This window comes from Callorhinus ursinus, unplaced genomic scaffold, assembly GCF_003265705.2.
Source record: "Callorhinus ursinus isolate GAN/ISIS: 27379988/994484 unplaced genomic scaffold, GSC_fseal_2.0 scaffold34, whole genome shotgun sequence".
NCBI lineage: Eukaryota > Metazoa > Chordata > Mammalia > Carnivora > Otariidae > Callorhinus > Callorhinus ursinus.
The window spans coordinates 3,839,866-3,865,851 of record NW_027397096.1 but is presented as its reverse complement, the minus strand read 5'-3'; the positions used below and the strand labels follow the sequence as shown (position 1 = coordinate 3,865,851).

At 55.8% G+C, this 25,986-nt stretch overlaps 1 protein-coding gene and 1 long non-coding RNA gene across 7 annotated transcripts in view; one reads left to right on the top strand and one right to left on the bottom strand.

The window, feature by feature from the left end:
* Window positions 1-14,988, bottom strand: part of SEZ6 (seizure related 6 homolog) — a 21,745-nt gene extending 6,757 nt beyond the window's left edge. For all 4 annotated transcript variants that reach the window (XM_025851035.2, XM_073879356.1, XM_025851034.2 and 1 more), the window contains exons 1-4: window positions 14,569-14,988; window positions 13,983-14,116; window positions 5,053-5,248; window positions 815-1,000 (exon numbers count right to left, since the gene is read on the bottom strand). In XM_025851035.2, coding sequence (XP_025706820.2) covers window positions 815-1,000; window positions 5,053-5,248; window positions 13,983-14,116; window positions 14,569-14,893 — 841 coding nt within the window. In that variant the 5' untranslated portion in view covers window positions 14,894-14,988. The remainder of the gene's footprint in view (window positions 1-814; window positions 1,001-5,052; window positions 5,249-13,982; window positions 14,117-14,568) is intronic.
* Window positions 1-25,986, top strand: part of LOC141370397 (uncharacterized) — a 65,441-nt gene that overhangs the window by 11,670 nt on the left and 27,785 nt on the right. For 2 of the 3 annotated variants that reach the window (XR_012374407.1, XR_012374409.1), the window contains exon 2: window positions 1,531-1,597. This is a non-coding gene — a long non-coding RNA (uncharacterized lncRNA). Of the gene's footprint in view, window positions 1-1,530; window positions 1,598-11,148; window positions 11,521-25,986 lie in introns of those variants that run through there. The other variant, XR_012374408.1, reaches the window with a different exon arrangement.

Below are 25,986 nucleotides of genomic sequence, written 5' to 3'. Positions count from 1 at the left end.
AAAGAAAGAAAGAAAAGAGAAAGAAAGAAAGAAAGAGAAAGAAAAAGAAAGAAAGAAAGGAAAGATGTCCAGGCTGCCTTTCGCACTGCAGATTAAATACTTCATCTTCTTTCTGCCAAGAAGCCCCTCTCCCCTGGTAGCAATCTCAGACTTCCTGATCGTCCAGGCCCAGAACCTGGGACGGTCTCCTTCCGTCTCCTTCCACTTGTCCCCCTTCGCTCATCAGTGTCTCTGGGACCTCTTCCCTCCTCTCTATTCCCAAAGTCACTGTCAAGTTCAGAGTCTCTTGCCTGTCTGGCCTCCTGGCTTCCTGAGGAATAGTTCTGAGGTCCTCCCCAGCTGTTTCCTGAGTCCCTAAACACTGCCTCACCTTGTTGCCTCTGTGTTAACTGCCTGCACTCTTCCCTCCATTAAAATGTCAAACCTTCAATGTCAGCTCCCCCAGGAAGTCTCCTAAAGACCCAACTAAGAATGGTTGCTTCCTCCCTGCCCAAGTCACTTTATGTCTCTTCATTGGTGCTTTTTACTTCCTGCTCTGGAAATTGGTGATCGATGTGCTTCCTTCTTCCCCCATTTCCGGGAATTGTGGGCTCTTTGAGGGCACGGTCCCTGTTTAATTCAGCTCTATATACCCGTGATACCTTGATAACAGGAAAAGCTCAATATGTGAGGTTGGATAAATGCGGCGGAGATATGTGACCATTTTCTGGCTTCCTTATAGAGAGCAAATGAAGGTTCCAGACAGCAACCGAGAGCAAGGATAAGCCCCCCCCTTACTCCTCTGTTTAGCACCGAGTCCCCTAGAACCACTTACCAATACAGACAGGCTCCTGGAAATCCCAGAAGGGCTGGGTGGCATTGAGACAGGTGAGAAGCCTGGCACCCTTCAGCTGGTAGCCAGTGGCACAGCGGAAGCGGGCGCTGCCTCCTGGGTGGAGGCTGGTGACAGTCACAGCTCCATAAGCAGGACGCTGGGGAAAGTGGCAGCTCAGGAGGTAGGCTACAGAGAGAAAATGGGTAAGTGTGTGTGTGTGTGTGTGTGTATGTGTGTGTGTGTGTGTGTGTGTGTTGGGGGCTGAGTCATAGCCAGGGGGCTGAGTCCTGCCACAGCCTGCCTGGAGGTGTCACTCAGGACTGGAGGAGGCATCGGGAATTCCAGGAAAGACTCTGATGCCCTCTCCGAAGAGGCCAGCGATATTTCCAGCAGCCTGGGCTGGTGAGTGGAGCAAGCGCAGAGCTGGAAGTTAGGAGGCTTGAGTTCTGATCCAAGATTTCTGATGCTTTTGGCAAGTTTTTCGGCCTTTCTGTGTCCCAGTTTCTCATTTGTTAAATGAGGTTCAAAATGCCGGGCTACCTATGGGGTTATTAAGAGAATAAAGGGGGTAGTATTTTATTCAGCTTGGTATCCCTGGAATCCAGCTGAGAGCACATCTTTAAGGAAGGTTTATTGAAAGACTTAGAGATGTGAAAGCACTTGAAACAATGACAAGTCTATCCTGATGTAAAGTATTGATACTATTTTTCTTATAGGGGACGGCTAGGAATTACACCCAGAACGACTGAAGTCAGACAGTAGAAGCTTTCCCAGTATTCACTGGTAAGGACTGTGGACTTCTTTTAAAAACAGGATGGGGCGAGGGTGGGGAGGTAGGACACGCCTTCCTTGGAAGTTGGGGGAAGGACAAGTTGCCTTGGGAAGCTTCGTAACTTTTGGAATTGTCATACCAAGTATGACCGAATGGTGGCAGCAAATCCCACAAAACAACCTGGAAAGGCCCAGCCCGGAGCCAAGCCCAGGCGATAGCTAAAAATGGGGGTCAGGGATTGGGTCCCAGAGGGGGAAAGAAGGCCAGAGGGGTCAAGGAGAGAGGCCGAGTGAAGGCTTGGGCTACAAAGTCTGAAAACCCGTGAGGGTCGTAAGAGGGACGGGGATTGTCTCGACCGAGGATCTTGGGGTGGAGGGGCCCACCCTTACTGATGGCACCAGGTGGGTGGGAAGAGAGGTCCCGGCAGGTCCAGGCAGGTCCAGAGGTCCTCGGCTAGCCTCTGTGTGATTCGTGTGAATAGAAAAAGAGGTCGCCTCTGGGCAGAACAGGATCCAGAAATGAGTTTCATGATTTTGATCCGTCCTGGCTATCGTCACTGGGTTTGTGAAAAGGGAGAGGATGATTCTTACTCTTCCCTCTCTCATGGCCAATGAGGGGTTACTTGTGATTGGCAGGCACAACAGGGCAGCGCTTAGGGGATGGGTTCTGGGGTCTGACTGCCTGGGTTTGAAGAACACAAGCTCCCCTACTTGCTGTGCCACCTTGGGCAAGTTACCTAACTTCTCTGTGCCTCCGTTTCCTTGTTTACCCACCATTTCGAGTACTGCATCCAGTGTTGTTACATGAGAGGTTAACTGAGAGGACATATGCGTAATTCCTGGCACAGAACAAATACCAAATGTCCCAGCCTGCTGTTATTGTTCGTAATCTCGATTGATAAAAGCACCTCACATCTGCAGGCACCTTCCAGCTTCTAAAATGCCTTCACACTCTTATTTGAGGTCTACAACATGCTTGGGAGGAAGGAAGGCAAGGTATGGGTTATTAACTAGTTTCCCAATAAGGAAAACTGAGGTTCAGAGAGACTGGGGGACTTGCCCTGATCACACAGCCAGTAAGGGGTAGAGAGGGCGCTTGAAGCTCCTGGCTCTAGAGCTCATTGCTTTCCATCTCCTCTCTCCCACCTGCTTCCCCCGGTGAAGCAGAAACCAGGGTTCAGGAGTCAGAGGAACCCATGAGTGATAGGCAAGGCTGCCCTGGGTGGTTGGTGAGGGTGGCCCCTCACAATGACCTGGGGAGAGACCCCCGGCCAGAACGGGATAGGGAAAAGAGTGTGGGGGCACCCCAACCAGAGTGCAGGGAGGGGGGTGACACCCAGACAGGTCTAGGTCATGAGCCAGATGTCCTTATATCTTTCCTGTGGTTCTTATCACAACTCTGGGAAGGAAGGTCCCCCGTTTCATAGATTAGGAAACTGGGCTGGGATGAGGTGAAAGCAGGAGGTTGGGGGCAGATGAGGAAGCCCCCGGACTCCATAGTGGCCACTTCCCAGGAGGAGCGTCCTCCTGTTACCATGACTACTGTTCCCAGGGAGCCTGTATGACTGCAATCTGTTGAGCTATTTTCTCTCTGGCGTCTGTTTCTGGGGCCAAGTCCAGTGCCAGGAATGCTCAGGAGGGAGGAGGGGCATGCCTGGCAGGGCCCTCTGCCTCCTCACACTGCCTGAGGCTGTGGGAGGGGAGTTGGAGCCCAGTTCTGCAGATGAGGCCCTTGTGGGGGCCCATCCTTGTGATCTCCAACATTATCTTGGATAGCTCAGGCAGTGATGTGGGTACTAGTCCCCTCGCCCCCTCTTCTGGCACCCTTTTTCTCCAGCCCCGGGAGACACGCGTGTGAGCACATGCTCCTCCTGTTCCCATCTCTGGGATCAGGGCTAATTACAGCCTATAATTAGGGGAATTACGCTCATTAAGGAAAGAGCTGATCATTGACAAAAACTGGGCCGAGGAGGGAGGGCTTCTGGGAGCTGAGCAGAAGGCAGGGCTGGGCCAGCTCTCCCAGCCCCTCCTCGGGGTCTGTACCCTTCGCTGGGCCTCCAGCTCACTGCCTTTCAGCCACCTTTGTCTGGCCCAACAGAGAGAAGGTCCAGGGTTTTGTGCAAGGGAATTTGCGGCAAGAGAAGGTTACCGTGCCGTGAAATTATGCCCGCTGCTAGGGAGGATTGATGAGCCATTAGGGAGGCTGGCCGGGCCGCCTAGATGCTCACCCTTGTCTCAGCTGGCCCCCTACCTCTGCCGAGCCCCTGGCCAGCCCCTGCCCACCGCCAGGCTCCCTGCTGCCACGCCAGACTGTGCTCCCAGTTTGGGTGGAGAGGCTAGGGATGGGCAAGTGCTTCTTAGGTGGGTTCCAAGCATCCCCATCTCCAGCTCCTGCCCTCCTCCCTGGGCTGTGGACCTGGCAGGGCTGCAGAATCGGTCCCTGACAATGCAGGGCAATGCCATAATTGTTCACACCAATTATTTCCCCATTAGCACTCGCCAGTCTGAACTGGTTACCCTGTCAAGAAGACTTTGCCTGGGGGGAGGGGGCCAGGAGAGATGCTGCTGGAAGAGGGGCAGAGGCAAACCCCCTTTCCTCCCTTTCCCATCCTGCCAGCTCTTTAATACTTGTTTCTGGTTCCTTCACGGACACGCTGAGTTCACGGAACGTGCTAAGTGTTAAGCATTTCACATTGAACCCTTTTGTTTAATCTTCCTCATGACTTTATGGAGTAGGCATATTGGTCACGTGGTACAGCAGTGGAAAAGGAGGGTTAGAGAGGTCCAGTGACCTGTCCAAGGTCAACAGCCAAAGGGAAGGAGATTAAGACACAGATCTGCCCATCTCCTGGGTCTGTGATTTTCCCATTGTATCTTGCCACTCCCCTATTTCCAGAGGCGTTCTGAGCTGACTGGGGCATGAGCCTGGTCTAGGGTGGGTGAGGCGGTTCAGGAAGGCCAGATTGGTTGCTAAGGACCTCCAGATGGTCACTATCAAGCCCCTTTCACCTTGACCCCCTTGCATTTTGAAGAGAGGGCTTCTATTGTTATTGCCTATTTCAGTGTCTGCCTCCCCTAGAGATTCTGAATTCCTTGAGGTCAAGGACTTGGAGGGTTCGTCCTGATATTGCCAGTGTCCAGCACAGCGTGGCAAAGAGCAGATACCTAGGAAGAGTTGACTGGATGAATGAATGAATGAGTGAATGAGTAAGTGGCAATGGGCACCCCTAGGGCTAGCTGGTTCTGTGTCAGGCCCCCTTCACAAACAGTTCTCTAGAGGGTAGTAGGTGGAGGAGGGAAGGTTCTAGAGGTGTCAGATGTGCAATAATCACCTTTAGTTGTACCGAGCGTCACTGGGCGCCTGGGCCTGCCCTCCCGACTCCCCACCCCACACCTATAATAGCACCAGAGATCCCCAGGAGGGCGCCCAGTCTGGGCTGGTTCTTCCCTCAGCTGCCCAGGCCTACCTTGGTAGTGGAAATGGAAGGTGCCAGGCCCAGCAGGTGGTGGTATGCTCTGGAACCTCAGTGCTGCTTGGTGGGTGGGGCTACGGATGACTTGGCCCCTCAGTAAGAAAGACTGGTTGGCCAGGGGCAGCGGGTCAGGCCCCCCCAGGCCCTCCACAGTCACCATCTCCCCCTCTCGGAGGCTGATGTTCTGGACCTGCCATGGGATAGACAGTGCAAAGCGGAGCAGTCAGGCTCCTTCCTGCTGACTGAGCCCTGCCGCCCACAGACTCCCTGGGGCCCCAGGCATGGCCCATCCTCAGGGCCGCTTGGCCACTGGAGCCTCCAGGCTCTGAGCTGGGCACTTGAGCACAGGAAGAGCTCATTTCACTTTCCCAGTAACCCTGAGAGAGGGGATCTGAAGTTCATATCCAAGGTCACATAGAGATTATTAGCAGAACTGGAATTTGTACGCATGTCTTTCCGTCTCCAAAGCTTTTCAGTGACACCAGGACACCAGCTGCTTCCTGTCCCTTCACTTCTCTGGGCTCAGTTTTCTCATCTGTAAAGTAGGCATGGAGTAGGTGTGTCGAACTAGAGGGTGTCCAAGGGCCTGGCCAGCCATGTGAGGTCTTTTAAGCATCAGACCCACGTGCCCAGCTTCTCCTGGACGCCCCCTGTTGGATGCCTCACAGGCACCGCACCCCCAGCCTGCCTCATACTGAGCCACTCTCCCCGCCCGCCTCCACCAGCAGCTTCCCTTTCCATCCACCTGCATGCGCAAGTTCAAAACTGGCATCTTGCCTCCTCCCTTACACCCCACGGCCAATCAGTCATTCAGTCCGGTCTCCTGGACCCAGATCTTTTTACTACTCTTCATCCCCCCTGCCACTTCCCAGCGTCTCGGTACTATTGTTCACCTGGAGTGCTGCAGCAGCCTCCTGGCTGGCCTCCCTGCCTCCAGGGCTTCACCCACTCCTCCCCCCTCATAAATACTTTCTGAACTGCACCCAGCTAACAGCCCCAACCTGTGGTCGACCAACCGAACATAGCGCTGCCTCGCTGAAATCCTTTGGTGGTGCTCCACTGAGCCCTCAAAGCCCCCACGATCTGGTCCAAACACACTGCTCTGGCCCTCAGGGCCCTGCCCACCTTGGCCTCTGCTGACTGCTCAGCCAGCCTCACTTGCCCACACTGCACTCAGAGGCTACACGTGACCTCCAGGCCTCTGGCCATTTGCATATGCAGGAAAAGCCCTCTCCTCCTGCCGTCCTGGTGAAGCTGGTCATTCTTTCAGATCCCAGGACCACCACCCTTAGCCTCCCAAGCCAGGCTAGTCGGTTCTTTTGCCTTAAGCCCTCCCCACCTGTCCTCTCTGTCCTTCTCCATTGAAGCCCAGGGGGGCATTTGGGGTCACAACGCCCTCTTCAATGGCCAATCACAATAAAGATATGTGGAGAGGGGCGCCCGGGTGGCTCAGTCGTTGAGCGTCTGCCTTCGGCTCAGGTCATGGTCCCAGGGTCCTGGGATCGAGCCCCGCATCATCGGGCTCCCTGCTCCGCGGGAAGCCTGCCTCTCCCTCTCCCGCTCCCCCTGCTTGTGTTCCCTCTCTCGCTGTGTCTCTCTCTGTCAAATAAATAAAGAAAATATTAAAAAAAAAATAAAGATATGTGGAGAGAGAGAATGCGTGGACCCCTGGAAGTACATTCTTGGCCAGATCTCTGTGAGCTGAGGAGCACAGAAGATGGATGCTGAGCCCAGGCGGGTTGGAGGGGACAGCCGCGCTCTGGGCCCCTGAGACCCTGGGTGCTGACAACAGATGTGCCCCGGGGACTTCTCTGCCCGGGAGAAAAGACCCAGTGGGTCTTTGGAGCCCAAAAGAAGCCTCAAGGCAGGATGCTAGGCCAGCAGTGTTGGCTCCCTGTGAGGAGCCTCCCTTATAGGGCACGTTCGGGTGGAGGCTGCCTGACCATCTGCTGGGGACACACTCCTCAGGGAATTCCTGCCGCAGGCAGACGCTGGATGAGGTCCCTTCAAACTTGGAGATTCTACGATTCTAGAGTTGGGCAAACAAGGCTCACACACGTGGAATCTGTAATTATCGAGAGATGCCAGGCAGCATGTAATTCTGCCTTAAGTGGCACTGAATGCATGCAGCGGGAATCCTGGGGCGGGGGGAGGAGTGGCTCAGGGAGAGCTGGAGCAGGTGGGTCTGAGAGGGCCTTAGCAGGACCGGGAGGAGGAGGAGGAGCAGGGAGGGAGGACATCCCCGCGGGGAAGTGACTAAGGAGGCAAAAGCAGAGTAGAGATGCACTTAGCGTTTTTCCTAGTTGCCGTAAATATCCTTTGACCTATAGCTTCCAGCCTGTGACCCCACTGCTCTGTCACCTGCAGTGACAACACAGCAATAATAATCAGCATTCATGGAGCACCTACAGCGCGTCAAGCCCTGTTCTGTTTACAGGCATTATTTCCTCCCCGCCACACTTCTGTAAGGCATGTGGTAAAATCCCCGTAAGCAAACAGAGGCTCAGAGAGGCTAAGGAACTGGCAAAAGGTCACCAAGGTGTCAAGTAGCAGAATCTTGCCTTGCTGGAGGCAAAGGCAACTCCTTCCCTCCCAACCTCCTGCAGCTGTCACCTGCAGACAGACATCCAGACATCTGGATGTTTATTCCCAGACCCCAGGCCCACCAGCTATCCTTCCAACCGCCCCCCCCCCCCCCCCGCAGAGGCCTGGAAGGCTGGGAAAACTGGGAGCTGAGGCTTATGGTCCCCTCCAGCTAGCCTGGCCTCCAGCCCAGCCTGATGGTGAGGGCTGCCATGAGAGCATGGGATGCAGTGGGCCTGGGTGGCCCGGGGCTCACATCCAGAAGGCACCCTGTTCTCAGCTAGAGGCTGTCTGTGCAGCTCTAGTCCCCTGGGTTTCAAGCACCCACTTGCCAGCCTGCTGCAGTGGCTGCAATGTAATTTGTCACTTGTTTGAGGGCCAGGCCTGACAGGGGCCAGACAGGGCTGAGTGTTGCACAAGGAGGGTGATGAAGTCCTGATGCAATTTGCAGGCATCCGAAGAGCCTGGGAGACAGATTGAAATGTCAGCTCTGCTCACAAGGGCTGTCTTCCCACACCCCTAGCCTGTGACAAGGGGTGGGGGAGCTGGGGGCCGGGTAGGGGGAAGCTAGAGCAGAAGGAGGTGAGGACAATTCCCACAGGACCCTGGGCTGTCTAGCACTGCCCGGCTTCCAGCCGACCATGAGGTCAGTTCAAGGAAGGAAATATAACCACTTTGAGGGGGCCGACTCCTTCCTGAATGGGAGGTGGGGAGGAGTTAGGTTGCCCTCTGCCAGCCCCCCAGGCCATCAGACTCGACTGGCCTGTCTGCCCCCATCCGAGCCGCCAGTCGGGTCTCCAGAACATGCCCTAATGGTGTGACTCATAGGTGGGATGGTGCCATAATCCCCCGAGTAAAACCCTGCACAGGCAGATGAGCTCAAGGATCACTCCAATGTGTGAGCCTCGCCCCCAGAAGATGGCGACCGGGCCTGTGTTAGAGGACACACATGGGTGTTGGTGACCAGGAGAGTGTAGGGGAGCAGGGCCTGTCCCTCAAACACATGGCATGGCACACGTGGGCCCTCATTCCCACGTTCTCCCCCACATACGTGTGCCTCCTCACACGTGCTCCCTCATTCGCATGCTCCACAAGATCCACGTGCTCGCCCACACCCACGTGCTCCCCAACTCCCCACGGGCCCCCCCCCCCCCCCCTGCCCCCCCCCACCCGTGTGTTCCCCCCACCTCCACGTGCTCCCCCCCACCCGTGTGCTCCCCCACTCCCCACAGCAGTAGAATCACAACTTTTCCCATGAGACTCTTTATCGTTTTCAAAGCACTTTGACACCCATTATCCTTTCAGATCTCACAAAATCTCAGTAAGGGAGGCAAAGCAGATTGTATTTACTTTCGCTCTACAGATAAGGGAAACTTGCCATCAGAAAAGTTGAGAGTTCCTCTCTGTGTCACACAGTACATCCAAAGCAAAGCCAGGATTCTGGACCAGGACCCCCAATTGCTGGCCTAGTGCTTTATCTTCATGCATAGCATCCCAGGCCCTGCCCCCAGGCTGGAGGAATTCCAGGTGGGCATCTTATAGGAGCAGGCAGGGCTGAGCTGAGGAAAGGGATTGGGGTAGAGCCCCCAGCAGCCCCCAAATGCACTGCCTCTTCAGATTCACCACACCTGGGCCAATCTCCTGGGTCAGGGGAAGAAGAGGGGCTCTTGAGTCCTGGAATCAACTTCCGACTCCATCATTGACTAGTTGAAAGGTCCTTGGGAAAGTCACATGACTTTTTGAACCCCAGTTTTCATGTGTGGAATGGGATGGTCGTACCCACTGGATAGGGTTGTAAGGATTAAGTTAGATCCCACCTGTAAGGGGCTCAGCACAGCTGAGCAGTCTTCTTCCCCTTTCTTGGGGAGACCTGGGCTCTACCTTGGTAAGACTAATGCTTTTGCCATGGTGCTAGCTGGCTGTCGACCCACCTTAGCCTCAGCTCTTTCAGGGCTCTGCCTAGGAGGCACTGTCCCTGGGAGCCACCCTCTCTCTGGGCCAGGTTCTACAGCTGGTAGCAGCAGAAAGCAGGGTCAAGAGTTTGAGGGGCCACGGCCCAGTCTGGCCTATGAGGGAGCTTCCTGAACCCAGGAGAGGAGACACGCTCAGAAGGACTGGCTGGGAGTGCCTTTCTGCATCATCTGGATCATCTCCTTTTACAGAGAAGGAAACAGTTCCAGAGAAGGCCAGGGGCTTTGCCAGTCACCACGGGACAGGCTGCAGAGGCAGGCTGGAAGCCCAGTCCCACAGGACAGCCTCTGTGCCTGTCCACAAGCCCTTATGGGACAGGGTCTACTTTACAGGTAGGGAGAGGGGTCTAAATGTGTGGGGCCAGACCTGCCTGCACCTCTGTAATTCCTCTCAGACGAGCCCTCCAGGAGCCAGAAAAGAGGAGGTTGCCCAGAAATCTCACCCCGTTGACCCACCACCCTACTGGTGTCCCCATCAGGCCTGTTCCTGGTGTTCTGGCTATCAACCTGGCAGCCGGCCTCTGGCGTGGGAGAGCTGTGTTCCAATGGGGCCACCTGGGGCACTAGGGTAGGGACTATGGGCAGCTGTGCCAAGCTCCAGATGGTACAGGGAGCAGCCAAACCAAGATGGAGACTGGCAGTGGGAAGGCTCTTGGAATGCCAAGTGCAATGAGAGGCACATGCCAGGCCCATTTGAAAGGCCTGGAGCCCTCAGGGGAGAACGGCTGCCTGAAGCAGGGATGGGACCCACATGGGCCAGGCAGCTTGTGCCCACCCATCCTGAAGGGGCTTTTCTAGACCTCTCAAGGGAGCCTAGGCCAGTGCCTGACCCCAGCTGAGACAGGCAAACCTCCTCTGATGACAGAGGACCTGAGCGGGCTTCTTCCCTGTGAGCAGCTCGGACCCTCGGCCTCAGCGCACAAATCACTGCAACAACCTGAGGGGAGGAGGGGGCAGGGGAAGAAGCAGGTTATGAGGGGCTGGAGTCCAAGACACGGAGAGCTGGGGAGTTAGGGGTTCTGAAACCCATGAACCTGTTCCTCATGAAAAGGGGCCCCAGACTTTAGCTGGAGCTGTGGTCACATTACATGGCAGGGGCTCAGCATGGTGTCAGGGAGGTGATTTGTGGGTTCTTCACATGCTCCTCTCCTCCCATGGTTTCTCCCCCCCCCCCCCGGATTCTGTCCCTTCCACCCACCCTGCACCGTTCCTGTGAATTCGCAGAGGGGCAGGCAGGGGCTCACCCACAATGGAGGGAAGCCACAAGCCTTTCCCCAAGTCTGAAAGAGCCAGGGCAGGCACCTTCTCGGCCTTCCAGCCGCCTCACCCATTCCATCCCCCACTGCCCAGGGCGGACAGGCGCTGCTTTCAGGCCCAGCCTCTGGCAGGAGTGCGATCCGGAAGGCCCTAGGCTCACCTCCCGCTCCTGGGCAATAAAAGTCACCCGTCCCATCCTGCCCTGGTAACCGTCAACGGCCAGTCCGCCTTAGCCACCGCTTCCCAGTCCAGGCGTGTCAGCTGACCTCTCCTTTGTCAGGCCCCAGAGCAGGTATCACGGCCTCCGGAAGGCCCCCCTCCGACCCTCCAGGCTGGTGAAGTGCGCCCCATCCCGGCATTCCCACTCCGTCCCAACGACGCTGAGCGTTCTCTGGTCAGTGCTAAGGACTTCCGTCTCCCCCAGGAACTGTGTCCAGCTCCTGGCACAGAGCCTGCCACGTGGTAAGTGCTCCATTTATATTTGCAGAGCAAATTCATTCATCAAAAGGCGCTAGTTAACGGTTAACTGAGTGACCTTGGGCAGTTCCCTTTCTTTGCTGGCCTCAGTTTTCCCAACTCTCCGTGGATAGTGGTCTGCAGTATCAGTGATTCAGGTCCCCAAGTGACCGGGGTGGTGTGGCCAGGAGGCCCAGTAGGGGCAGGGGTTGCAGATCCAGCCCCGGAAGGAGATGAACCGTAATCCTTGCTTCAGCCCTGGCTGATGCTGTCCCTCCCCATCGCCGGCCCTTCCTGCCGTGGCCTCAGACTCTAATTCAGGCCATCAGGGCCAACAGGAGCCCCCAAGGACACGGTGGTGGGGTAGAGGGGGGCGCTAGCTTCTGCCTGCCACATTTCCAGACGGCAGTCCAGGACTGTGGCAGGTCTTCATCTCAAGGTTGCCTGGTAACAGTTTTTGCATTCTGATGAAAAAAAAAATGTGGCAGCACCAGACAACAGACACAGGGCTTGTAAGAGGGGGGTGGGCATCCAGGGTGGGGCTGGTGCCTGGGGCCAGGGCCGGAGCAGGCAGAGCCAGCATCTTGCCCCACTGTGGTGAGTACCAGGACTGGGCCCAGCCTGGCCCGGTGTGCTTCGGTGGGTTTCGGTGGGAATGGTGGGGAGCCAGGTGCAGCCAGCTCAGGCCTGCAGGAGGGACCCCACCCTGGCATCTGCCCCTTCCCACCCCCTTCCCCACACCTGCAGCTGGCGCCTTCCACCCGGTGAGCCACAGCCGGTGCCACCTCTCATTAGGTGATGATTTTACATTAATTACCTTAATTAAGCAGCACTGAGTGCTAATGCCTCGGGGTGGGGGGGGTGGCTGCTCCTAATTACCCTCCCCACCAGCCCAGAGCGAGGGGTCCAGGGCTTGGCAGAACAGGAGCAAACAGTCACAGAAGGAAGGGGAGGGGCCCACCCGTGGTGGGAGAGGGACCCCCTCCTCTGGGCCTGGCTCAGAGACCTGGCCTTGACATCCCCAGGACAGGTGTAGCTGGCTCCAGGCCCAGAACCAGGGGCTTTGGGATGGGTGGGGAACTGGCCGAGAGCTGGGAGCAGCCAACACTGCCCTGTTTCCCGGACTCCTCCTCTGCCCCCTTCCCTCTGCTCACCAGTCACCTGCCTGATGGCCTCAGCTAGGCCGAATGCCTGCCCCTACCTCCATTCTGTCTCCAGACTCAGGCTACCGTCACCTCCTTCCTTCTTGCCTCCATCCATTTGTGCATTCATTTAGCCAGTCCACGGAGACCCCATTCTGGGCCTTGTGCTCCAGGGTACCCCTCAAGGAGCTCACAGTCTAGCTAGGGATGTGGCTGGCTATTAACAAACTCGTACGATGGGGCATCAGGAGAGAAGTCACAGAGAAAGTGACACCAAGAGTCCCAGGAAGGGATAGTGGGATGACTCTTCTGGGCAGAGGGACCAGCACATACAGTTGGGGCTTGTGGGGAAAGTGGGCTCGGCCCATCCAGTTAGCTGCAAGCTGCTCAATGCCAAGTGGGGGATGAGGGGTTTGGGGGGGAGATTATGAGGGAGGGAGTGGCTAGACGCGGGCCAGAGGGACTGGCCTTGGTTCAGAGGCCTCTGGGGAGACGTGGAGGGGAGGACTGATTTCTTATGGGAAAAATGACTGCAGTGGAGGGGCGCCTGGCTGGCTCAGTCTGTAGAACGTGCGACTCTTGATCTCGGGTCATGAGTTCAAGTCCCATGTTGGGCAGAAGAGCTTACTTAAATTAAATTAAATCAAATTAAATTAAAGTAAAATAATTAAAAAAAAAGGGACTAAGGTGGAGACAGAGGATAGTGGGGGCAAGCAAGACTCAGGGAAGAGAGAGAGAGAGAAGGGCCAAGTTGGCCTCCCCGTGCACCGCTCCAGGCGCCATCCACATTGCACGGTGGTAGCCCTGCGCCATGTTTCTGAAGGGTTAGGGTGTCCATCTCTGAGGTCAGGAGTGGTGTGGCAAGTGGGTTTGGGGGAGCAAAAGGGAAGAGTTGGCTTTGAGGCACGTGGAGGGGGAAGAGGCTGTGGGACATCCATGAGGACCTGCAGGCTCAGGGTTGAGAATTAAGAGAGAGTCTTAATCCCAAGGGAGGGATGAGATGGCCCAGGGAGGCAGGGGGCAAGAGACGGGGGCTGTGGGTCTGACTCGCCCACCAGATGGTTCTCTCTGATGGTGCACCATGTCTGTCTTCCTCAACTCTATAGCCCAGGAGCCAGCACAGGGCCTGGCCCACAGGAGCTGCTCAGGGAGTATTTGCTGAAGGAACGAGTGAGTGAATAATTCAGTCAATGAGGCCCCTGGCTCTTTCAGGCCCAACCACGAAGCCCTGCATTCTCGCTCCCCAGCCACATAAATTCAGACACTCACCCACTCCCCTGCTCATCCAAGAGTAGAGCCCTCCTCAAGCTCTCCTGAGCTCCTGATCAAGCCCCTGGGAACAGTAGCTCTTCACTCCCTGGTGCGTAAGGCAGAAGCTGGCCAAGTTTTAGGCCCAGCCCTGGCTCTAGGCCAACTGATGCCCCTGAGCATCCCCACGTCTCCCAGTAGCCAGCACCTTTCTGGAAAAATAACACACTAGCTCCAGCTTTGTCCCTATGGGAACCAGGTCTCTTACCTTGATTTCTACACCGTAGCCAGGGTAGACGGAAATGTAGTAGAAACAGTCCAGGCCGACATCAGTAGGCGAGCTGGGGGCCATGGGGGAGTCCAGAGAGCCCTCTGGGCCTGAGAAATTCCAGCTACAAGGGCCTGGGAGGCAGGAGGAAATACAAGGCTAAGCCCAGCTCTGGTGATGTTGGTTCAACTAAGGCTGACTGGTGTGTGTGTGTGTGTGTGTGTGTGGTGAAGCCCAGCTCTTGGGGTGTCTATTTCCCTGTTGAAAGAAGGGGACCACCTTTTCCTGAGCACCTACTAGGTGCATTCTTATCTCAGTTGTCACAATGGCTCAATGAGGCAGGTCCTACCACCATTTTACAGATGAAGCTCGGAGAGGTTCAGCAAAATTCCTAGGGTCTGTTATCATTGCTTCCAATCGGGATTTGAACCCAGGCCATCCAGTTCCCACCCACCTGCCTCCTGCAGGCTGGCCCTTGGTGCCAAAGGGCAAGGCAGGCTGGCCCAGTGACGGGGCAGAGGACTATAGGGGCTCCGTGGTTCCCCCATCCCCCATTTCCAGATCTGCAAGCCAGCGGGGAGCTGACCTGGTGGCTGGACGGTGGTGATGGTGGTAGTGATGATGGTGGTGGTGGTCTCATCGTCCCCTGATGCTGTAGAGGTCGTGATGGCTCCCTCCGTCCCGAGCCCCAGGGTCTGGGACCTGACCTCTGGAGCCCATGGCCTGCCCATATCTCCAGGACCCTCTTGGGTCGGAGTCCATGCTCTGCTAGGGGGTGTGGTACTGGGCCTTTCCCCGGGGCCTGGGCTGGGCACGGGAGGTAGGGGGGCTGCGATATGAAGCACAGGGGGCTCTGACTCCAGGCTCCAAGGTCTTTCTCTGGCCTGGGGCTGAGTGGGTGCTGCAGCCATGGCTGGAGTGGGGCTGGTGAAGACAGGACGGCTGTCCTGGTTGGCCAGGCGGGGAAGGGCACTCGGGGTGAATGGTGTCGGTGGGTCAGGCTGGAAGGGCAGTGCTGGCCTCATCGCCTCCTCGCCGCCTTCCAGGCCTTCTTGTAAGAATTCCTCGAGTAGTGGGTGGTGGTTGAGCAGCTTCAGGGTAGGGGCTGTGGTGACGAAGTGGACGCCCCGTTCTGGCTGCTCTGGTGTGGGGGCCACTGTCAGCTCCCCATCCGTCTCCTCGATGCCTGGGGCCTGCCCTTCCCTCGTGGGTGGGGCCTCTGAGGAAAGTCCTGAAATAATAACGAATGATCAGAGGTTCTCTCCCTGCCCCACAGTGAACAGCATCACACCCCGTCCAGATCGTGGGAGAAGATCCGCCTCTCTGTTGACAGGGAGGCTTGGGGAGCATGCTCACTGTTGAGAATCAGGAGCTATAGAATTTGAGAGCTGGAAATGAGATGATATCACCTATTTCCAGGATGTCACATGAGATATCCTCTCTCCTCCAACAACAGGGGTGGACACTACTAATTTACCTTTCCACTATTTCCTGCTCTTCTCACATTTGACCTCAGAATCCTTCACAAAACAACACTCCAGGCAGCCATGTTTGATACCTCAGACCAACATGAGAGATAAATATTTGCCATTCCCAATCAGGGCCTTATTTGATAGATGAAGAAACAGGCCAAAGAAAGGAAGTGGCTTTAATCAGTGAGTTGAAGACCTGAGGTACAACCCTTAGCAAGAAGGCCATCCCCCAGTGACTTTTCTGCCTGAAATTATAGGTCATTCAAGTTCATTTTCTATTCTCAGTGAAGCTGCTGGTCATTAGTCTCAGGAAATGCTTCATATATTGGGGGTTTTGTTTTCTTTTTTCTTAATTTTATTTATTTATTGGAGAGAGAGTGGGAGCACAAGTGGGGTTCGGGGCCGAGGGAGAAACAGACTCCCCGCTGAGCAGGGAGCCTAATGTGGGACTCGATCCCGGGACTCTGGGATCATGACCTGAGCCAAAGGCAGATGCTTAACTGCCTGAGCCACCCAGGTGCCCTGGGGTTTTGTTTTAGATTCCTTCATGGATACATGACATCTCTGTTAGGGTCCCATTATGTCCTGTCTCTCTCACTTCTCGGAAAAAATCATTTCTTTTATCTTTTTTTTTTTAAATCCTTTTAGAACAGTGATGTGAATAAAGGGGGAAGAGCCAAGCTCTAGAGTAAAGCATATGTGGCTTCAAATTCCAAATCCATTCCACTTCCAGGCTGTGTGACCTCAAGCAAATAACCTAAACTCTCTGAAACTTAGTCTACTCATCTGTAAAATGGAGTTTCTTTTTTAGGATTAACTGAGGTTGATTGACATTACTTTTTTTCCTTATTTGAGACATCGCCCTGAATTCCCATTATCTTTCTTTCTTTCTTCCCCCCCCCCCCATTATCTTTCTCATGGTACTAGCCAGGGTCCATCTAGGGCAGGGTCTAAAGCAGAGATAGAACAGTCACCCCCAGTCCATGGCAGACACTGTTAACCAATGTTGGGTATTTCTTGCTGAGCCACATGGGACTTCAGAATCCTTCTCAACACAGTTATCCAGGCAGCCACTACTAGTCAATTACATAGGCCACGGAAGATGAAGCTTGGTTGCTCTCACTGGTTTGAGGTACAGATTGCTCTGCTATTGATTATTTTGACTTTTTCAACCACATAGCTGGACAGATGATGCATATTCTGCTTGTGGCCCACTAGGCTCTCTAGATCCTTAACTGCCAGGAAAAGGTCAATGGATGCTGGCTCCAGATTCAGCTCATGTAGAATGTTGCCAGCTCTGAGAAGGCTGGGAGGATATTCTGATTCTAACAGCTCTCAAAATGGCTGCATGAGCACTTGACGGGAAACACAGCCAGGACGTTAACAGTTTGCAAGAAGAAGGTTGGTTCCTCTGAATGTCTGATGGTGGGGCTGTCATTCCACAGGCTCACACCCACCCCATGGATTGGCAGGCATGAGGAAGTGGCAGATGGCCTACATTCTGTTCAGGAGCCCATAGCAGCTCTGATGTGTCAGACAAATGGGAGGAGGGAGGAGACGGAGTGGGAGAGGTGGGTGCAGGTCAGAGGGCTGGCTCTTCATTGCTCTGGGTCAGAGGGGCCCTGGTGCCCCAAAGCCCCGAGAAAACAGGACCAACCCTTATCTCCTGAGATGCCCCCCAAAGCAGCCCATCTGTGCCTTGGCATTCTGTGTCAGTCATCGACAACACAATGCCCAAACTACATGCCCAGCCAGGCCAATACCCCCCGGAGCAGATGGTCTGCCAGTGCCCTGTGTCTTTCATTTGAGTCAACAATGAGGGTCCGGGCAGTGCCTATGACGTGCCAGGACAGGGCTCCTCTCTTTGCCCATCCCAGATGTCACACGGTCTTTCCAGGTGAGCAGAGACTGATCTTAACATAGCACAAGGAAGAAGAGCCTTTCTCATCACATAGACTAAAGACCAAGTGTCCCTTTCCAGGATTGCCCCATAAGAGATGTGGCCTGTGGCTCCCGGGGGAGGTACCTATGGGATTCTTCCCTGGGGGAGGGAGGGCAAAGAGATCCTCTGTCTCAGGAAGGGACCGCAGCGTGCACAGGTCCTCCCGCTGGCTGCCAGGTGGGTGCTGGGCAATGGAGCGGAGCTAATGGGCACCTCCCGTCACTGTCGATTGCACTGATTGTGTTATCTGGGGGGACTGAGCACTCGGTTAAATGGGATCGAGACAGCATACCAAACGAGCAAACTGATTCCGCAATCAGCTGCCACTTGGTCCCGGAGGGTGCTACCCACTGTCAGAGAGGGTAAGATAATTTCCGGGAGACAAGCCATTTCTGGGAAGAGGGCATCTCCAGATATCCTGGGTGACTCTGATGGAAGCCCGAGGCCCTGTGACCTGCCCTCCCTGCCACCAGGCTCCTCAGGTTCTCTGCCGGGGCTGAGTTCAAAGGTGCAGAGACTGACAGAGAGGGAGCGTGTGATGCCGGGCATAGTGAAAGGGGGTGTCAGGGACCCACATGCTCAGTCAGGCTGTTCTCAGATCTTGTATTATTTCATTGATATGGCAACTCCACGAGATGGGAATTACAAAGAACCTGAAGCCTAGAGAGGTGGGGTGAGGACTCGCCTCACCACCCAGTGGTGGAGCTAGGGTTTGAGCCTCTGCCGATCTGGCTTCGGAGCCTTAGTCTTCCCAGGATACTGGGCTGCCTCACAGGAGAAGGAGAAGGAGAGTGGAGCTGTCCAGCGGAGAACCCCCTAGCCGGCTGGGGAGACTAAGGCTCAGAGAGAGTATGGACTTGTCCAAGGTCTCACACAATTTGGAAGTAGACCTGGGGCCAGAATTTCTAGCATCTGGAACCTGAGTCGAGCCTGACCTGGTCTGGACTCTCAGGAAGCCTCTGGCTGGGACCCAGAGAGCACCCACCCCGTGCCCAAAGCACATCTGAGTCTGGACCCCAAAGCAGAAACCAAAAACACTGGTTTCTCCGGGCAGGGGCACTGTGTCCCACATCCCTGCATTCAGATGTCAGCGCTGCCATTTGAAACTCCCTTGAGCCCAGGAAAGTTGCCTCTCGGAGCTTTTGTGTCCTCAGCTGTAAAATGGGCACTTTGGAGGGGTTTGAGGAGACGTTTGCTGCTTGCTCTAAATTGTAGTTTCGAGGGAAGCACTGAGGGAGAGACCACAGGGTGGGGGCCTGGCAGCACCCACCCACCCCTGTCAGGGCAACACTGAGGCAGGCCTGGGGTGGGAAGAGAACTGCCCCGGACCAGGCCTCTGCTGTCTGAGGGATCGTGTTCCCTGGTGGGTGGCAGTGTGTGTGACCCCGAGCGTGTCCGCATCCTCATCTGTTAAGCGAGGATATTACTGCCCCCGGCCCGCAAAGGGCAGCTACCTCTAAGGCCTGCGTGTAGGAGGTGGACAGGTCCCCCACGATCCCCACCTGTCCAATCTGCCTGCTGCCAGAAGGCAGGAATGCACTCCCGGGGCTGCGCCTCTCTCCTCTCCTCCAGGAGGGACGCAGGCCCCGGGGCTTCTTCCTTTAAGAGGGCTGGGGCCGGGAAACACCCCTCTCCTCCCCGCCACCGCCATCCCCACCGCGGAGGAGCCCCGGAGCTCCCCCGCAGCCCCCCCCCCCCCGCCCCCGGCCCGGCGTGGCCCTGCCGCCGCCTGGGCCCTCCCCCCGCATTAGCTCTTAAGCTATGCAAATACACATCGGAGGGAGCCCTGTTTAAAGTATTTAGATGAAATGAAAAAAGGCTTTCATCGGCACTAATGAGCCATTCAGGATGCCTCCCCGGTGGATTCTCTCCCGCTCCCGCCTCCCGGCCCGCGCCGCCCCCCTCCCCCCCACCGTGGCCCCTCTTGGGATTGGAGGCCACTCCCCCGCCAGGCCCAGACTGGGCCTCCCAGGCAAGGCCACCTGCCCTGCCCCCTGCTCCCCAGGGCCCAGCTTCGTGGGGGAGAGATGGGAGTCCGGTGCTCCACCCCTGACAGCCCGGGATTGGATGGGGTGGGGGTGGGGGGTTGTCTAGCCTCTGCTTAGGGGAAGCTAGAACGACTGTGGACTTTTCTTCATAGCATCCAACTAGGAAGGTGTTATCGGCCTTGTCTTATAGATGGGGAAACTGAGGCTCGCTGAGGCCCAGGAGGCTGCCGAGGGCTTACAGTGCTGGGGGGCTGTGGAGCTGGAATTGGTTTGTGGAGGCAGTGATGAAGGATTGGGGTCACAATGCAGTGGCCTTGCCTGGGGGACCTGCTGCACCACCGGGAACAGACTCCAGATGCCACCTCAAGGCCAGCTGGACCGCCCCATTTGGTGCTATTGTTTCTGCAAATCTTTCTGCACCAGCCAGCCAGAAAACCTCAGGTTCCAATCCCAAATCGATGCCTCACTGGCTCTGTGACTTGGGCAAGGGCTGGCCCACTTGGGCCTCTGTTTCTCCCTCTGTGGAGTGGGGACATCTGGGTTTGGTGAGGGCCGTTTAGAGACAGGCCTCTGCTCATATCTGCCGGCCCCACCCCATCCTCTGCAAGGGCAGAAGGGGCCCCTGTCCCTCTGATAGTTCCTGCAGAGGGCCACAGTTGCTGGCCTCCCAGGGAGGAAGCCACAGCCGGCACAGGGAAGGGGTGCCCAGAGTTCTGAGATGAGGTCAGCCTTGATCCCTACCTTGTGGTAGCACCAGCTCTCAGCTGGGGTTGTGGAGGGGGGGGCATGACAGCAGGTGGGTATAGGGGGGCGCTTGGGGATACTGTGGGAAGGGAGCCTACCCTTCTGGGTTCTGGAGGGTAAGCTGGCCCAGCGTAAGAATGAGAATTTAATGGGATACATTTATTATCCCATAAAAGTTAATGAGTTTATTCTGGAGGTTCCCTGGTCCCTTTCAACTTTTAATAGGGGATTAGTGAGGGCCTGGCCCCTGCAGTCCCTCATTATCCCAGAACCCATGGGAGGGAAGAGAGGTCCTGGGAGTGAGAGCGCCTGGGCCCTCCAGAGCTGGAGCCTGGTCTCCATAGTGACAGTACTGCTGGGCCCAGGCCTGCCCCCTGAAATAAGAGGCCCCAGCTAGAGGCTAGCAGGGCTGCATAGGTCCAGTTCTAGAGGCTTCTGATTCCATGTGCTACTGTAGTAATTACAGCCAGTATCCCTGCATCTGAGGTAGGTTTGCTGCTATCTGACTACTTGTATTAACAGGAAAGGCAGTATAAGCCCCATATGACAAATGGGGAAACTGAGGCCCAGAGCTGGAGTGTGGCTGCTCCAAGGTCACCCAGAAGATATGGCAGAGCCTGAATGGACACATTCTCCCTCCTGTGGTCTGGAGCCAGGCAGCTGGGCCAGGTAACAGCTGCCATTATTCAGTGCTTACTGTGTACCCACCATGCACCCAGTACCTTCACATGCCACTCTTACCCTCCCCTTCCTCTAAGGAGGTTTGCGTCATTATCCCCAGAGATGAAGACACCCAGGTCCAGGATGGTTAAGTAACGTATCCACGGGCTCACGGCTAATGAGTGGCAAGCCTGGGACTGGAAGCCCGAGCTGGACAGCTCCCTAGCTCAGCTCTGTCCTCTGCTCTCACTGGGGCCTCCCGACTGTCTCCCCCGCAACCTGGCTCCACTATCCTAGGGCACTTGTCCTGAGAGCCCTGCGGCTTGGGGTGATGCGGAAGGAAGTCCCGGTGGTGTCCTATGGGGGCAGTGGTTGGAGCAGGCGCAGAGATACACTCAAAGGGAACTTTCCTGCTAGAACGGGTGCCTTCCTCCCTCTGCCCCATTTGCTCGCCCTACCTTTGTCTCTTCAAACCTTCGCCATCCTGCTAGGCCCAGCTCCTATCCCCCTTCTGGGGAGCCATTACTGCTGGCCCAGTGGATGACAATCACTCCCACCTCCCACCTCCTGGGGGCACTCCCTGGTGGGCCCCCAACACATGTACAGCTTGTGTCTGTGGGCAAGGGTCCAGCACGAGGCCCCTCTCTTCCCACGGTTCTGCCTACAAATGCTGACCCCTGGTGCTTGGCACAGTGAAGGGTGGGCTCAAGGATTCTGCCTGTCTGCACACTTGGAAGGCTCCCTTCTCCCCAAAGTGCCTGGCCCTTGTCCAGCAGGGGTGGGCAGGGGAGGGCAGAGGCGGGCAGGGGTGGGTCCTACAGGGAAAAGATGGGCAGCCAGCCCTTGGCAGTTCCCCAGCACAGCCCCAATTGGCAATTGATGAAGAGCGTCTGCCGGCACAAGCTAGTGGGTCACCCAGTCCCAGACTACCCTCTTTTTCTGTCACTGACCACCTTCCCCATCATACCGTTTGACTACCTTTTCTTGGTCAACCCCTGGCAGTCCAGTCAAATCTGGAGTGCAGATATGAATGGGAGCACCTCCTCTTGGTCAGGCTCCAGGCAAGGAAATCACTGATCCTCAGAATCTGAGCCCTCCCTCATTTATACAGGAGGAAACTGAGTCCAGAGGGCTTTCCCAGGTCACACAGCAAACTTGGGGCAGGGCTGGGACTCAGGATGTCGGGGCTCAGAGAGCATCTTGACCAACTGCTCTGAAAAATAAACTCTCTGAACCTTCTGGGGCTGTGTACCATCTGTAGGCGTACCTCTGGGGACAGAGAGTTCACTACTTCCTAAACTGCCAGGGGGCAGATTTGTCTCCCACCGTCCTGGGTTGGGGTGGTGGATAACCCTGGGCTTTGGCATCTCAGGGTTGGGGTCTTCTTGCTAGATGGAGAGAGCAGGTGTGGGGATAAGTAGAGGCCACCAGCCAGGAGTCAGCCCACCTGGTCCTGGTCTAGCCCCTAACCGGCTGGGTTCTGCACAAATAACTTTCCAAACCCGAATCTCCATTTCCCCACCAGTAAAATGGGAAAAGTATCCGAGGGCCCCACTCCCAGGATCCAGCAAGCCACAAAGGACCTAGTGAATAAAAATACGGAACGCTATACTGTTGACTGAGAATTTTTCACATGCCCGGCACCATTCGAAGTGCTTTACCAGAATTAACTTGTTCAATTCCCACAATAACTCTATGAGATGCGAACTTTCATTATTCCATTTTATAGATGGAGAAACTGAGACCCAGATGACCCAGTCATCCCAAGATGACTAATTTGAATGTATCAGATTCAAACCCAGGGGTGGTCCAGCCCTGGAGCAGTGCTATCTAACAGAACTTTTTGTGGTGAGGGGAACACTTGATATCTGCGTGTCCGATATGGTAGCCAGTAGCCACACATGGTTATTGAGAGCTTGAAATGTGGTTTTGGAGACTGAGAAACTGAATTTTAAATTGTATTTCATGTTAATGAACTTACATTGAAATAGCCACATGTGGTTAGTGCTACCATAAGGGAAGTGTAGCTCATACCTGACCTCACCTCCCGTAGTATTCACCGCCTCTCAGAAGGGAAGAGCCTAGAGCCGGGGTCCCGGAGAAGAATTAAGATGGCGTGGCAGTATCTGCTCCCCTCCTTTGAACCTGGAAAACTGGAGACTGGGGTTGGGCAGGGAGAAATGACAAGGAGCCCTGGGACTTCTTCAGACTTTCCATAAAGGCCTTTTGAGAGCTGGGCCTATCACCACTCACCCCTCAGGTGAGGGAAGGATGAGTACCGCCCACCGATGGCTGATATTGGCTTCCCAACCTTGGCTGAGCACTGGTGTTCTGAGGGGTGGGGTGTTTGTTGGGCTACTTTGGGAGTTCGAGCAGAGCCGGTTTAGGAGGACTTTGTGGGTGGTGGACAGGCAGGAATGCTTGGCCTCCGGGGATTTGGCCCAGAATGGGACCAGGGTATGTGAATGTCCCATGACAACGTCTGCTGTGCTTTGTTGACTTGCTGCACCCTCACTGCCCGGTCAGGAGCACAGGGGACAGGGAGCCTGGCCTGCCCTCCCCAGGGCTCCTTGAGCAGTGCCAGAGCAGCTGCCTGACCTTGAGGCCATGGCACGGCACCCAGAGTTATTGAACACCCTCTATGGACAGGCGTGGACCTCCTAGAGAGCCGTCTTCCACCCAGAGCAGCAGCCTTGGAATCAATATCTTCCACTTTACATATGAAGGAATGAGAAGCAAAGTGAATCATCCTAGTTCATAGTGGAAGAAAGTGGCAAATAAGGGGTTTAAACTGGGTCTGCCTGTGCCCCAGCCTGCGCTCGAAATTTCTACCACACTGAGTTGCTGCTTGTATACGCATGTATGAAGATGCGGATCTGTGGGTGTACATGAGCGAGTGCACGCGGGTCCAAACACATGCATGGGCTAGAGTCATTACTATTTGTCCTTGTCCATGGATGGCTCACCCTGGAACAGGGCTTCCTACAGTCCTCAAGCCCAAAAAGGCACTAGCTCCCAGAAGGGATGCACTTTTCCCCAAGGTGGGTGCTATGCTCCCTCCTTTTCACTCTGCCCCCTTCTTGGACCCCAACCTGACTCTTTCCAGGTGGCCTGGACAGCCCCTCAGGCTCTGGGTACATGGGCTGAGGGGCTGGAGGGGTGGGGGTGTGTGGGGGACAGGGCTCTGGACTGCGGTGGGGCCAGCTCTCTTCTCCCCACTGCACCCTCCGTCCCTTGAGGCTCTGACTAAGGGGCCCAGGGTAGAGGAAGCTCCCAGCTAACTGCCATATTCTCTGCTTTCCAATTTAAAATCTAATATGGTCTCGCCACTGCAGAGCTGGGGGCTGGAGAGGTGATTAATGAGGCCTCTGCTACAGCGTCACCTGCTGCATGCTCCCCCTTCTCCTGCAGCCTTGTGCTCCCCTCTCCTGCCTGCCTGCTGGCCCTGGGGACACAGGGGCCCTAGCCCTGCCTCCCCTCAGTTCCTTGGGCTGGGCAAGTGGCACCGAACTGGGGTCCCCAGGGGAAAGGATGGGGGTGGCCTTGGAGTGGGGGCAGTAGAATTGACCCTCACCCCTGGGGCAGACTGGAGGAGTGGGAGGAGCAGTGGGGGTCCCTTTGGCATCACCTCTCTCACCAGCCTGTGAACTCATCAATCTGCCATACTCCACCCCAATTATGCCAAGTAGTGTGGCCAGGGCAAGCGGAGGGACTTGGCCCTGAGCTGGGTGCTCCGGTCAGCCCTCCCCCAGCACTAATGCTCCAATCACCACCTTGTCAGCAGCAGGGACGTATTTCTCTGAATGAAAAACCTTGGGATGTTAGTTGGGACGAGGAAAGCTGTGAAGGCAGGGACTGCATTCTCCCTGGAGCCTGTACCAGGGCCAGCTCAGCCCAGCCCAGTGGTGAAGTCCGGGAACAGGAGTTGATCTAGGGAGGAGCAACCACCCCTCCATCCTCTGCCCCAGCCTCACTCCAGGTACGTACCCTGGACAGTTCCTCCCGGCCACCAAGCCCAGCAAGACAGGGCATTAGGGTGTCAGGGCCCCAGAGCAGATACCTTCCTGAGTCCCAGACCAGCATCTCTGGGCTGCTGCCCCTTCCCTGAAGTTCAAAAGCCAACACCAGTTAGGTTGCTCCCAGGGCCTGTGTTTGCTGCAGAGCTGAATTAACAGCACGGTAGCCCTAAGATTCTAGGGCCTTGAAGTCAGATGAGGAGGCTTGTTCTGTGCACAAAAGCCAATGTCGTGTCCTGGACCTTGTGATTTTTGCCCTGTGGTTGCTTTTGTCAGCTGCATCTGAGAGGAGATGGACTGGGAGAGTTGGCTAGGGATGGAGGGGCACTGAACCCAGACCCCTGGGCTGCCCTGGTCCTTAATGCTGATGTATGCTCTGACCACTCTCTCCGCAGGAAATCACTAGAGTATCTGTTCTTAGCTGTGAAGCTGGGGAGCCTGGTGAGGGTTTGTCAGAACCCTGACTCCAGCATGAAGGTGGCTCTCTCCACTGACAGGCTCTGTGACCTTGAGCTTGTCTTGCCTTCTCTGGACCTGTCTGGTTTTTTATACAGTACTTGGACTTTTTAGAGTCTTTGGGTGGGTTGGGTGGAGAGTCACAGCCCCGCCTTTATAGGTGGTGCCCAAGCTCAGGAGCTGATGGAGCCTCTTGGGTGGTAGTAAAGGTCGGGGCGGGGGGCTGGCAGCGTGGGGCACTGTGCTCTTTTGACTTACCTTCTGTATGGCACTGGATCCCAGTCTCCTCACCTCTCTCTGTTGGTCAGTATTTGCTGAGCACTTGAAGGCTTGGCTGTGTGTATGCGTGTACATGTGTGCGAGTATGTATGTGCATGTGTTATGTATGTATATGTGCATGCATGTACATTTGGGGGGGACAAGCTGGGAGGTGGGGGATGGAAGGGTGAGAAAAGAACCCGGGGAGGATTGAGTATTTTTGAGCACCTATGGTGTGCTAGGCTTTGCTGACCTATTCACCTGCACTGCCTGATTAATCTGCCCCACCCCACAGTTAGAGAACTAGACAGCAGTGGGAAGTGGTCTAGCTGGGCCCCAGAAGCTGACCTAGGGTTATCCCTGCCCTGCTAAGCTCAAGAGACAGACAGAAGACAGCTAGAGGGGCACCTGGGTGGCTCAGTTGGTTAAGCGTCTGCCTTCGGCTCAGGTCATGATCCCAGGGTCCTG